The following is a 14679-nucleotide window of genomic DNA, read 5'->3' as shown; positions in this document are numbered from 1 at the left end:
TCAAATGGATTTGCCACCAGCACACACAAAGGAACCTAACACTAGCCTTTTGTCTCTGGAGACTTCTTGAAGCCTTGACAGTGGAAGTGAAGAGCTTTCCAGAGCCAGATGTGGTAGGTAGGGTAGGGTCTTCTCCTCATACAAAGGCTGGCAACAGGTATAAATATTGAACTCTTGGAACAACTCTTCAGTACACTCCTGGACCTGCTGAAGAACTCAGAAGGACCGTCCTGTTGCCAGAAGGACTGCTTTGCCACTTGAATGATGGCCTTGCTGCTTGAAGCCGAGTTGGGTCATCTTCTTGAACACAGGACCCCCAGAAATGACTCCAAGGGCTAGTTGGCTGGCCTCCTTTGTGAGCTACGGGGACATTACAAGCTCCTGAGGTCTTGAGGCCCGGCTGCTGACTTCTACTGGAGTGAGTCCTAACCCCCAACTGTTACCCTCCAGGTCCTAGACCATTGATAGTGGTGTTTGTGGTACTTCACCAAAAGTTGGGACACATAAATGTTTTCAAGAAAAACTTCCTTGAGAGCCAGCGGAATACCAGAACCTTCCTGCCAATCAATCTGTCCAAGGTGCATCACCGGTCGACCTGGCTTTGCAGTAGCTCCCGCTACGTTCTTCTCCATTACAGCAAATCCTGTTCCGCAGGACCTCCTGGTGACTTTATCCTGCCTCCTGGAGCCCGCTTTTGTAATAGCCTTCAGAAAAAGATTTCCAGCCTCCAAAAAGTAAGTCTGACGGTGGAACTCTTCACCGGGTTTGACGACGATTGGGTCCCCGTAGATGACATCTTGATCAGCCTGGAAATCCTGCTTTTCCCAATCAAAGCTTTTCCCGCCATCATCATGGCTTCACTGAGGCTTTGTCAGGCAGCTCTCCGGTGTGTCAACGACTCCTGTTTAGATACTGCCTGCTGCCTTAGTCCACAGAACTCTACCTTTTCAGGATCTTTTCTTCAGAGTTTTTTTTAAGTCTGAAGGTAAGCCAAGAACGGGCCCAATCCACCCCTTGTAATTGACCTAAACTCCATTGCGGCCGGCCTCATTTTTTGACTTTGACCCAGTCTTGCGCAACAAGATACCTGCAGTTAGCGCTTTAACCTAGATTTCACTACAAATTTTAAAAGTTCATAGATCCAGTTCTACTGATTGGATTTAATTCAATTTGGTGTCATTTTAATTTCTCTAGTTTTTTTAAAATTGGGTTGGGATTTTTCTTGTGTTTTGTTGTTACTTTATTTCTCTTTGTGTGCTGCATAAATACTTTCCACATTGCCCCCAAGTTAAGGCTGACTGCTTTTGTACCATGCTACCAGAGGGCTAAGCATAGGTTAATTTAATTACTTTTTGTGATTCATCCTGACAAGGATTGTGGTTGTTGCCTGAGTGGGGATACTGCCCCCATCAACCAATAACCCTATTTCGTACACTTCCCTAAGATCTTCATACTAAGAGGGACTTACCAGTTGACACAAGATGGTACATATCCACAATTAGGATGATGATAGTGCCCAAACTCCTTTTCCTATTTCGGGCTGTCCCCTGCTAACTTAGTACAAGCATTTGCCCCATATTCAAAAGAAGATGTGCTCCATCGTTAGTGAAGAGGGTAACTGCAAAGTTGGGCTTCAAAATGGTCAGTGAAAGAGGTTTGCTACTCCCTAATATGTCACTATACCACCTTTGCTACCTCCTGCACTGGTCCAAAGTTGAGATAGAGAAACATCAGTGCTTTTTGGACCATACCCTAGAATAGTGGCCCCTGTGCCAAGTGTCTTTGTTAGCTCTGAGAACTAGCCCTGTTAATACAACAAGGTCCCCTATTAGGCAAATTTAGCTGTGTGGGAACAGACTGGGACACAATATGGCTGGTGAGCTTCCCATTCCCTTTCAAGCCCCTTTTTTGGGAACCTTGAATTTTCCTTGGGACTAGATATGAAGAATCTACACTTATGGTGGGAGACTACGGCCCTCATTCTGACCTTGGCGTGCGGCGGAGGCCGCCCGCCAAAGTCCCGCCGTCAGGTTACCGTTCCGCGGTCGAAAGACCGCGGCGGTAATTCTGACATTCCCGCTGGGCTGGCGGGCGGCCGCCTTCAGGCCGCCCGCCAGCCCAGCGGGAAAGAGGCTTCCACGATAAAGCCGGCTCGGAATCGAGCCGGCGGAGTGGAAGCTGTGCGACGGGTGCAGTTGCACCCGTCGCGTATTTCACTGTCTGCGCAGCAGACAGTGAAATACATTTAGGGGCCCTCTTATGGGGGCCCCTGCAGTGCCCATGCCAGTGGCATGGGCACTGCAGGGGCCCCCAGGGGCCCCGCGACCCCCCCTACCACCATCCGGTTCCCGGCGGGCGGACCGCCGGGAACTGGATGGCGGTAGGGGGGGTCGGAATCCCCTCGGCGGCGCAGCAAGCTGCGCCGCCTTGGAGGATTCCAACGGGCAGCGGAAAACCGGCGGGAGACCGCCGGTTTTCCTGCACTGACCGCGGCCAAAGCGCCGCGGTCAGAATGCCCTGCGGGGCACCGCCGGGCTGTCGGCGGTGCTCCCGCCAACCGCGAGCCTGGCGGTCACAGACCGCCAGGCTCGTAATGAGGGCCTACATGTATTAGAAATAGGGGACCTCTTTGAAAAGGGGACATTAAAGTATTTTGAAATCGACTTACACACAGGTGCGAATTGGGTCTCATCTCGTGATAACAGGAAGGCAAGAACGCCTCTGTTGACCCAGTTTGAGAGCCTCATTGTGAATATAGATGACGACTTACAGCTTGTATCTAGAATATACAAACTACTAGAAACCCGTGAACCCGGCCATAAGGACTCCCACCAACATATGTGGCAAGGTGAGTGGGAATAGTCCTTCATTGATGGGCAGTGCTATTCGAAGCAAGATATCTAAGAAAATCTAACAAGCACAGGGTCAAGAGACTGTGCACAAGATACTTCTTAGGCAGCACTAGGTGCCAAAATATTTACATTGACCCTAATAGAACGGACAGATGCTGGTGAGTGTGTGAATGCTATAGGACTATATGAATTTCCTCACCTACATCCCATGAGTGCCCCAAGGTGGATGACGGAGGTAACATGGGGATGCATGAGGCATAGTGTCTTTTTAGTTAACATACATCTTTTATGCGCCAAACAAGCTTTCCTGGCCTGGTGAAGCATGGCTCTTATTCCACCCATTAATGACTCGTTTGGAAGGGTGTGGCTCATCCTTGGTATGGAGAAAATATTATTGTACCTCAAGAGAGCTGAGAAGGCCCTCTTAGGTATAGCACCCATCCTGGTTCGCCTCTCAATAGTGACATGGGAACTCACAAGGCCAAATCACCTAAGAACACTGCAAATCATAGAGCCAGTAACTGAGACATAACAAACTAGTAGAGGGACAACCGCTGTGTTGCTTTGACCCAAATATTAAATAAACAATCAGAACGACTGATGTGGGTGGATCCTTTGAGGGATGATTGTTTACTGTGTTTGTTGTTACTCTGATAACAGAAAATCAAATAAAATGTTTTTGGTAGAAGTAGGATTGTAACTAGAGTTATTACTAGTCTGAAACACAGAAATAACTGTCCACAATTCGGTGAATTCCAGTATGCCTGACAGGGTCTTCTCTACCCTCATGGCTGAGAAAGATGGCATATAACGTTTGATATTTTCTGTCTGAGAGTTTTTGTTTTGCCATGGTGTTCATCCTGATTCCGGAGTTGTGTCCAACTGTAGATAAAATGTATAGATGGAAGTTTCTTGGTGAACTCCTGTTATACAAACTACACGGAAATTGTGGAATCCTTTGACTTAACATTGTTGCTACACTCTTGGTTGTTATGCGAGGCTGTATGGTGCAGGTGTTTTGGAAGCTGATGTGGCAGAAGAGACTGAACAATGGTGAAGTAATGAGGATGCACAGGCAGCTCACAGAAACTAAGTTTGCGCTTATGGAGGTATTGCAAGTGAATTTGATGATCCCCAAATGTTTAGGAATTCTTGCTGGGTGTACATGAAGGGAGTTTTAGCTGAGCGTACTGCTATTAGAACAGCAATGAACAATAATGAGTGTGAGTGTGAGCATAGCGGTTTTGGGGAGGGAAGCGGATATGATCATGAAGATGACTACCTCTGTGATTAGCAATATGTTTTTGGGAAGGTCATATATCTGTTTTTAGCTGGAATTTCTGATGACTACATGTCAAATGTGTGGTGTGAAGAGAAGGTATGGGTGTTTGCTGAAGGGATTCGGAGGCTCATTAGCCAAGATGTGTGCATCTGGCCAGGTCAAAGTGATGGTTGCCCATTCTGTGCTCTGGTTATGGTGAGTCAAGAAGGGGGTCTGTGAATCAATCCATAGCTCTGCCTAGAAGTGTATATGGATGGAGAATTAGGAAGCTATGGTCTGCATGACCAGGTCTTTCGAAAGTCAAATGCTATTTCCCTCATTACAAAGGCAAGATATCTAAATCATCACATTCCAATTTGTACCTGAGCAGGCATGATGCTCATGTATGGCCAGTAACTCTTAGTCAAATGCCGTGAACATAAACATCTGGAAAGAATATGAAACCATAGCATAATAATCAAGATGACACCTGTTACGCTAGATAAAGTCCTTTTGCCAACGAGAACGTCTTTGTGTTACCTCAGAGGTTTTGACACGAAGAGCATTTCTGTGCCTGCTTTAGGAGGAACCAGTTATGTTGGTTTGTTTAGTTTTACTTCAGTTCACTTCTGCATTCACTTAATTTACCCTTATATCCTGATACTTAGACTTTTGACCCTGTTCGAATTGCAGCTGGATATATTTGTTCCTGTTAAATACTTTCAGGAAATTTGAGGTTTGAATTCCTCGTATGTCCAAAGTTATTGTACTGTTAATCGTAATGGCCAGCTACGTACCAGCTGAGCACCAGTCTCTTTCTATATTTAGTGGGACACCTCCCCATCATCTGTTTGTGGCTAGTACAGTGTGTGTAACATTTAGGGTGCTACCTAAGGTTGTAAATACTGGAACCCAGGCAAGTATGATGCACCAGGACATTTGCTCCTTTACTGGAAAGATTAGGATTACTAACATATTGACGTCTGAGATACAGTTGGCACTATTCTTCACTTCGTGATAAGTGAACTAAGGGGTGCTAAAGGAAATCTTTCCCAATATGCTTATAACTAATCCCGGGAGGGGCTAGTCGCTGACATTCTGCCACATGGCTTTTGTAATCTAGAAAGTCTTTACAGGCACCATGAAGGTGTGAAGCAGTTAATGCTTTACTTCCCTAACAATGTGTAATTGTTGGATGTAGCATGCATGGCAACCCTCAGTTAGAACTGAACGCTGAGGTTGAACATTTTCTCATTTTTGCTCGTTACACCTCATAGAACGCATATACACATTATACTATTGTAGAATTACTCATCTCAGGGAAAGTCCTGAAAGGACATACTTGGGCAGAGTGACTAAAGCTATGTAAAAAAGTAAATTGCTGATGTCCATGTTTTGCAGCTTTTGAACATACATTTTTACTATTTTACATTTTACTTTTAACATTTTAGAGGGCGTATAGCTATGAAAAGACTAAATTGCTAATGTCCATGTTTTGCCCCTCTGGAAAATACATTTTACTATTTTACATTTTGCATTGTTTCTCGTGGCGCTGACATCTCTCGTTTTGTAGCCCTGTAGAGAAACCTCGGAAAGGAAAGGTGCTTCCTCCCCCATTATCTTTTGATGGGACTCAAGTACACAGAATAATGTTATTTGTGTCCTTTATAATTTCCTCCCTCCAAGAAATCCACTGTCGCAGCTGTATCCACTGCTTCTGTATTAGGGGGTGTTTTGCATTTTTCTTGGATGCCCTTAATGCCAATGCCAGCTGGATATCTTGCAGGCCTCAAAAATGTTTCCAAAATTATGGTAAGGTTTACTTCTATTTGATATGTTTTTCCACGACCTTTAGCTAATCTGATCACATAAAAAGAAGGTAATCTAGATTCCCCCATCGGCAACAGGTAGTTTTTGGTCGGCACCACCAGAACAGGTGGTCTCAAAGCAAACCTTCAAGTGATGAACTAAGGCAATGTTTGGGCTCAGTCTGCACAACATTTCTTCTCGTCACTCATCCTCCTTTTCAGCATTCTATTTCGAATGGCTTTTGCTTTTCTCTTTCATTAAATTGTATTGCATTTCCTGCAGTTGGTAATAGTAGAACTAAATTCAACGGTAAACAGTGCTTGTATTTCAGATTTTAACATATTTTTCTCAGTACCTAATAGCCATTGTCAATAATAGAAAGACACATACAACAATACCATCCTAAAATGGGGCGTTTTCATCATGACAATTTGAAGAGTCTATGAGGACTTATCAGTGCATTGTGCCCACTGCTATATCCCTCCAGACATGAACTTCCATTTAGTGGTTCAGGCACTAGTGACATCATTGTACGTCTGTCTTAAGCAGCCCCCAAAACTGCACCCTTGCTGTAGGACAGTTAGGGTTGGAGATAGAAAGTATGGGTAAGATGAGAGCCTCAAGTGGGTCTGGTGAGTTTACAGTGCCGATATCTACTGATACTACAGATGCCAGAATTTGATAGAACGCATACCATACTTCAGTTCAGCACATGCTCCTACTGTATTGTAGATTTACAAGTACTCAATTTCCACAGGATGAACTTTTTATTTAGAATACGGTAATGGTGAGAAGGTCACTAGAAAGAAGACTAAACAGCCATTTTAAACATATTCACTTGAATCTGAAATAATATCACAGTTCAAATGTGTCTACAACATCCATTTTAGGACATCCTCATTCGTCACTCCTCATCCCTACTTCTCATCCCTGCTTCTCATCCATCATCCCTACTTCTCATCCATCATCCCTGCTTTTCATCCATCATATATTATCCCTACTTCTCATCCATCACCCCTACTTCTCTTCCATCATCCCTACTTCTCATCCCTGCGTCTCATCCCTGCTTCTTATCCATCATCCCTACTTCTCATCCATCATCCCTGCTTCTCTTCCATCATCCCTATTTCTCTTCCATCATCCCTACTTCTCATCCATCATATTTCATCCCTATTTCTCATCCATCATCCCTACTTCTCATCCATCATACATCATCCAAACTTCTCATCCATCACCCCTACTTCTCATCCATCATCCCTGATGCTCTTCCATCATCCCTGATGCTCTTCCATCATCCCTACTTCTCATCCATCATCCCTGCTTCACATCCATCATCCCTACTCCTCATCCATCATCCCTGCTTCTCATCCATCATCCATCATCCCTACTTCTCACTTCTCATCCATCATCCCTGCTTCTCATCCATCATCCATCATACATCATCCCTAGTTCTCATCCATCATCCCTACTTCTCATCCATTATCCCTGCTTCTCTTCCATCATCCCTACTCCTCATCCCTGCTTCTCATTCCTACTTCTCTTCAATCATCCCTACTTCTCATCCCACATCCTTGCTTCTCATCGCTACTTCTCATCCATCATTCCTACTTCTCATGCCTCAGCCATCATCCCTACTCCTCATTCCTCATCCCTCAGTCATACCGACACATTTTCAGTTTTGTGAAACACACCTTCACACTGATTGGTTAGGAACAGCCAATCAGAGTTATGAGAGAGAGCTGCATTCTTACAGGTCTGCTGATTTGGGAAATACAAGGAGCCCACAACTAGGGCCATAAAACAGCTCTTGAAGAAAGGGTTATACAGTTCATCTACAGTTCATGGAAAATCTTTCTGGTTTCAGAAAAGAAAAAAAAAAAACAGCTCTCAGAGATAAAAACAGCCTCAGGTGTAAACATGTTATTTGTCACAAATAAAAAGCAGGCTCAGATTTAAACATTTTATTTGTTACAAATAAAAATGAAACCAGAAAAGGTTTGGATGAATTGGATTATACTGTCATCAGAGTTGATTTTAAACATTTTGTTTCTACATATGAAACTGAAACCAGAAAGGTTTTCCGTTGAACTATGGGCAGAGTGCGCCTTGAATCAACCAATGGTCCTGATGTACGTGCACTATTTTGCATCCCTATAGGTTCCACCTGGAAACTACTCCTTAGAGGGCATGCATTATCCCTGAAATCATGATTCCCCTGGTCAGAGCTTTGTCCAGGACTAGTAGAGGTTACTCTTCCTTTATTGTTTAAAAATGAATTATTTATGCAAGTCACCAAATCAGAAAGATTGTCCAGCTTTTCATTCAGTGACGCAGCCAATCTACACATGCAATCACATAAAGACGCAATATCTTTTTAAAGTACAGTTAACTGGGCAGTTGTATCTTCAGTACCTTCTTTGTCCGTGAACACAGGTAACTCACAACTGGGCAGCTCATAAACTACTGGTTCTTAAATTGTAGAACTCAAGATCTCAAACCGATTAGTGAGTTCAGTATCAGCTGGTACAGAAACAGATGGTAAAGCCTGCAGTAAAAAGGGATTGCATGAAAGTTCGAATTGAACTGCATCTTGCACCAATATCAAACGATTTATTCCACTCATCTACTCCTTACTATTAGCTCTTGCAGGACTGCCCTCCTTTGGTTTGTTGAGGTATGATTTAATACCCATCTGGGCATTTCACCTCCCCTTAATACCTCTACCCTCCGGCTTTAACTTGGGCGCTGACAGACCTTCAGCTTCCTCAGTCAACTTGCCAATCTCATTAAGAGTGTAATTTTCTGCAGAGTGTCCTGGGAGTTTCCTTCACTTCCTCCTCCATGCAACTTATCTGTTGTTTTCTTTTTCCCCATTGCTATGGCTGATGCCTAGTTTAGGCGGCACTCCAAATGACCATCATATGGGATCAGCGTTTTCAGCCTAGGTCAATTGGAGGATATACAGGAACCCAAATGCTTTGTGACACAAATGCAAGGAACAGTGAGACCACTCACAATGACAGACAAATTGGCCTAACACAATAAGGCTTTCCACAATCCTTTCCACAATCAGGCGCCAAAAGAGATTCTTTAAAATTACAAGGTCAGACAAGTTCTTACTTAAAAACTGCCTGTTTGCCACAAAAAAAAGATAAGGGCCAAGGTGGGTTGCCCTGCCCTGCCCTGCCTCTTCCTGTCACTGACAGGTGTAGGACGTACCTGCCCTTGGCCCAGGTTTTGCCTGGGTGCGACCCCCACGTGTCGCATGCAGAGGGACTATCCACTGTGATATATAGCGCCTCCTCAGGGCCAGCTGTAGCCTCTTGCAGGGTTCGACTCTTGTGGCCCTCGGAATCTTGGTTAACAGAGTCCCCCACTAGAGCAGTGCTAAGTGAGTAAAAAGTGTTGTTCTCAGTGAGGAAAAACAATTAACCACTGGGGTAGAATATAACAAAATTCAGATACCACAGCTGACTACTACTGCGGAAGTTTCAGAAATATTACTATTTTGATCCTATTGCCACTTTTATTTGAAATGTAATTGGCTTAATATTCAATTTTTACAAGTAACTGAAAAATGTTGTACATTAACAAAAATATTGTGATTTGATAATCATGCAATATTCTAGGTATCATTCATTAATCTTTCTAAAATATATGTTGGTCTCTCTTCAGGTGCCTCATCTCCAGACATGGAGGCCAACTACGGTGGAGGCCTACTTGATATGGTAAAAGGCGGAGCAGGAAGGCTGTTCAGCAACTTCAAGGACAACCTTAAGGACACATTAAAAGATACATCTTCAAAAGTAATGCAATCAGTAGCCAGGTATGTTACTATTCTTTTTAGGTTTTCTGCTGCCTATTTAGGAGATAAGATTATGATGGGAATCCTAAAAGTGTTTACTGTACATCTTAAGATGCCATACTATTCAAAGAATGATCATAATATATTCATAAAAAGAGGGCATGTTTGATATGTTTAATGTTAAAAAATGTCAACAGAGATTGAACAAGCATAATTATGTGACTTTTCAAGAGTCAGTTAGTGCTTCTTTCATCAAGGATTGATAGATGAGCCTGCTATTACAAATACATTTATGTTGTTGACAGTGTCTGCACTGAGTGTCTAAAATTTTAAATGTTGGTGACTAATTAGTAAAAATTATAGATGAAATGCTACTAACATCTCTTGCAGGATGCTATCAGCAAATGTTTCTTGTATTATTAACTCTTGACTACAAAAAGGGTCTTTACCAGTCTGTCCAGCTTCCCTTTTGCAAAAGCTTCTTGGTATCTTTTGTGAATGATGCACAAAAGAGGGAACATATTTTCATAGATATCTCTTTTGAAAGGTGTATACATGGGGCTGGGTGTTTTCCATTCTTGATAATCTTCATTGTTTCCATGCAGCTAAGCATATTCCATTTAAGGTTCTGTGCACAGGTCACAGTACCTAACAACATATTTGCCACTTTTCTGACTGAAAAATCTAGTCACCATGCACTGGACCTATTGTATTTGCTAGTTGATGGCACTGAAGTGGTTCTTGCTTTCTATGAGGTTCTGAAGGCCATACGTGCTTTTATGATGATTGTACTAAACTGTGTAGCTTCCACAATTCTGGGCTTTCGAGAGAGAGATCTTGCCACTGGTTGGAGGTGGGTAGAAAAGTGTGTATAATGTTGGTGCAACAAAGAAAATTGAGTTGAGGAATGGCAGGACTTAGAAGTAATGTTCAGTGAAACAGCCCTGCCAATCAATAACTGGCATTTTCTTATCAATTGATTGAGGTATAAAAGACCAGTTCACCAAGGAGGAAACGTCAAACACCCACTTGCCTATTGTATAGCACACTACAAAAGAAATGCTCACGAAGAGTTAACTTCAGCAAGGAGAAGCTGCACCTGTGAAATGCTAATACACAAGTACCCATTGAAATCTATGCTTGGACACACAGACTTTGACGAGGGCCATAATAAGATTGACTGTATTGACCACCACCTTGAGTGAGCATTAAGTGCTTTGTTAAATGTTGTCTTTACCATCTAATGTGCAGACTGAAAACCTCCTATAAAGTCACATTTTATATAATAGCATAGAACACATACATACTTGTACAGTAGATTGTGGGAATGATGACATATAATGTGATCCTTAACATTGATAAATATGTGTAAAGTACTTCAAAATACGTATGCCATTACATGAGTTACACAAGTACAAGTGATTTGCAAGAACACATTACCGATGTTTCAACTAACTCCACAAGTAGCATCAGGTAACCAATAAATAGATGCAAACTTCACAGAAAAATTACTACTATATTTATCATGACACAAAATGAGCACAATCCACTAAAATAAACATAAAGCAACTCATATATGGAGGTGATGTACTTCCTAGCGATGCTACAGAACAAGGGGACCTCAGATTTACAGTGACCACAATGAGAAAGGAAAATGAAAGGAAAAGAATCTGCGGACACACAAAGGATGCAATAAGCAAAGGTATTCAGGGAATTGATTTTCATTCCCCAGCAACGTTAAGAAAACATGCTCTCTGCTCAGTTCTGGACACTCCTAACTTTAAGTAAGAGTTTCTAACCACAAGCACAAGTGAACAAGTACATGGTGCTAACCATTTGTTTAGCTTCCCATTCAAAATCTAAAGATCTCAAGGTATCTTTCTCAGATAACTTCCCTGGTGTTCTTCATTGTTGTTTTCAAGATCACAATAGGCAGTCTAAGGAAACTGCTATTCCTGCTCTCTGAGTCGAGAGAATAACAGCTATTTGGCCAAAAGATGGGCTTCTTTTTACACAAGGAGATCCAAAAATTGTTTGCACACTACTGCACCCACAGGATAATGGGAGTTGAAGTTTCTGTTGAATATCTTTTAGTGTCTGAAAGGAAAAAAACAAAAAGAATATAGAACCTAAAGGAAATGCTGAAATATTAGCACTTTGGCAATATTAGTTTGACAGAGGCATACAAAATGGCACAAAAGGGAGGAATAGTGGCTAAAAGAGACCACAGACTAGTACTGTATTGAAGGTGATTTGGATCGCTAAACATCAATATTGCTGTTCCAGCATTGCTCCAATTTATGTTGGTGCTTACTTATGTGGGCAAGGTATTTCACATGGCTCCATCTCTGCAGGCCGTGAGTCACTGTGACTCTGCACCATTGTATGAACTACTTGTCAGCAAAGCCAGCAAAGTCTGATCATCTCTGAAGTAGAGGTAGTTAATTCAGAAATTGACCTTTGCCCAAAAGGTTGACCCTTTATTCCTGAGGAGATGATGGGTAACAGTTTTAGATTTTGAGTACAGGAAATGGTTATCCTGGACAATGGCAGATGCCATTTTTATGTTACATTTTTTATCAAGTGTAGCATAAGGAACCAAAATTAAACACAAACTATTATAACGGTAGAATTATACATAATTGCATATATGCATATAACCATAAAATCCAAAAGACAAAAGTAGCAAGTAGTTGACTCTAGTATGATTACATATTTTCTCTCTGTCCTGGTATAACCATTGGCCAAGATCAAGAGATCAAAATTTTTGGCGCAATTCGGCACAAACCTAACACCAGATTTATACTTTGACATCCGCCCCCTCAAACGTCAAAATTCAGCAGTGTGCATCATTTTCTGGATGCGGAAAACCACCTTGCGTTAATGACATGCAAGGTAGGCATTCCCGTCCAAAAAATGACTTTAAGGCATGTGCGCCTTATTTATACTCCCGTGTCATTTTGCTGCACAGGAGGGGGTGAGCCTTAAAAAATGGCGCACAGCCTGATTTGCGCAGTTTTTTAATGCCTGGGTGAGGACAGGTGTTAAGGGACATGTGGGCTCATTTCCATGGTCTCTGACCATGGAAGCAGTCCACAGGGGCCCTTCCCTGCCCTGAGGGACACCCCCTGCCACCTTCGCCCACCCCTGGAGGACACCCATGGATGGGGGTACCCATCCCAGGTAAGTACAGGTAAGTTATTTTTTTTTTTTTTAAGTGGCATAGGGGGGCCTAACCTGGGCCCCCCTACATGTCACTGTGCCCAATGACCATGTCCAGAGGACAAAAGTCCCCTGGGCATGGCCATTAGGCGGGGGGCATGACTCCTGTCTTTCCTAAGACAGGAGTCATTTCAATCGGGGTTGTGCATCAAAAAATGTCGCAAGTCCGGTTAGAGCCATGAGTTTTTACTCTAAACTGACTTGCACCATTTTTTTACGCACAACCCCCATTCTTCCCTGTGCCTGCACTGCCCGGTTAGAGTAAATTTTCTTTACTCTAACCAGCCCGCAGCACCGGCTAACGTCAATCCATAAATATGCCGCCCGACTGGTGTGCTGGAATGGCGTTGGCCGGCGGAACATTTTTTGACGCAAACCAGCGCCTGTGCAGGTTTGCGTCAAAAAGTATAAATATGGGCCATAATCTTTACCCATTTTGTCACTTTCAGAAATGAAAAAAATGCTTGAGCTCATGTACTAGTTGCATAAACTAAACTGTGAGATTTTGTTTACTCCCCTAGAAGAAGACACAAAACTCAAAATGGGGAAGAGGTAGTTGTAAATGATTTCCTAGCCACAAATTCAATTCTGCGCTGTCATTCATCCCAAATTGATGCCAATTACTTGAGCCCATGTTCCAGTTCAGTTGGGATTGTCCTGCAAGAGGGTGGTTCCTGTGGATACCTGGTGGAATCTGCCTCATTGCTGAACTGCAACTGTCAGATAGGGCCTACTCCAGGAGTTTTGAGCTGCATGTTTTGGTGGGTCAGTATATTACCTTCTCCATGTTGGCTCCTCTTGACCTTTGTTCTCCAAAAGCTTCAACCATGTTTGAATTAGGATTTAAAGATTCAGATCGGGCACTGGCTCTACATGAAAAACAAAACTTCTCCTTCTCCTAAGTGCACATTCATATGTCCCTCTGTCTCTGCGATGACTCTGAATCAGAGACTTGAGCCAAGAGAAGAAGCTGTCTTTCTTGCAGGATCTTTATAGAGAATGGTTTGGTTTCCCTAGCATCTGGAAACAGAGATACAGGTTGGAAGCATCTAGAAACAGAGGTACAGATTGCAAGTTTTGAAGGAAGAATCTTATTTCTCCAACACAATCTATGATGAGAGAAATCCTTATACTTTTCTCAACCTTTTTTATGTTACACCTCATTATTTTCCATCTCTGATGTAGGTTTAAACCTGCCAAACATGCATAACGTGCGTTCTAAAATGTTATGTTTTATTATTCTTAATGCAGCCCCCTGAAATTAAGGGACTGATTTAGATGTTGGTGGACGGGTTACTCTGTCACAATGGTGATGGATATCCTGTCTGCTGAAATCTACATCCCATAGGAAATAATAGAATTTATATTTCGCCGAATGGGATTTCAGTCACCGTTGTGATGGAGTAACCCATCCACCAGCATCTTAATAAGGCCCTACGTTGTTGGTGTATTAAACTGTCATTTGGCCATGTCATCATAATAACAACAATCTCCTCGTACATCAGCATTACTTGCACAGGGTATCCTATCTCTTTGGGGAGGGGGCATTTATGAAAACTGGTGTGTTGGCTCAGTCACTTGTTCCTTTCACCTGTGTCATGCTGCACTGAGCTCTGACAGCTTTTTTAGAGGCCAAAATGCCTACATGCAGAATAAACTATTTAGTTTTCAACTAATATTTATGTCAGATTTGCTAAATGAAATGTATACCACAATTATGGCATAAATCT

General features: G+C 42.6%; 1 protein-coding gene across 8 annotated transcripts in view; it reads left to right on the top strand.

The window, feature by feature from the left end:
- DNAJC6 (DnaJ heat shock protein family (Hsp40) member C6) overlaps window positions 1–14679 on the top strand; it is a 482733-nt gene that overhangs the window by 242356 nt on the left and 225698 nt on the right. For all 8 annotated transcript variants that reach the window (XM_069232500.1, XM_069232501.1, XM_069232498.1 and 5 more), the window contains one exon: window positions 9598–9748. In XM_069232500.1, the coding sequence (XP_069088601.1) occupies window positions 9598–9748 (151 nt within the window). The remainder of the gene's footprint in view (window positions 1–9597; window positions 9749–14679) is intronic.

Source organism: Pleurodeles waltl, chromosome 4_2 (assembly GCF_031143425.1).
Source record: "Pleurodeles waltl isolate 20211129_DDA chromosome 4_2, aPleWal1.hap1.20221129, whole genome shotgun sequence".
NCBI lineage: Eukaryota > Metazoa > Chordata > Amphibia > Caudata > Salamandridae > Pleurodeles > Pleurodeles waltl.
The sequence above is the reverse complement of the archived record's forward strand: the minus strand, read 5'-3'. Positions and strand labels throughout refer to the sequence as shown.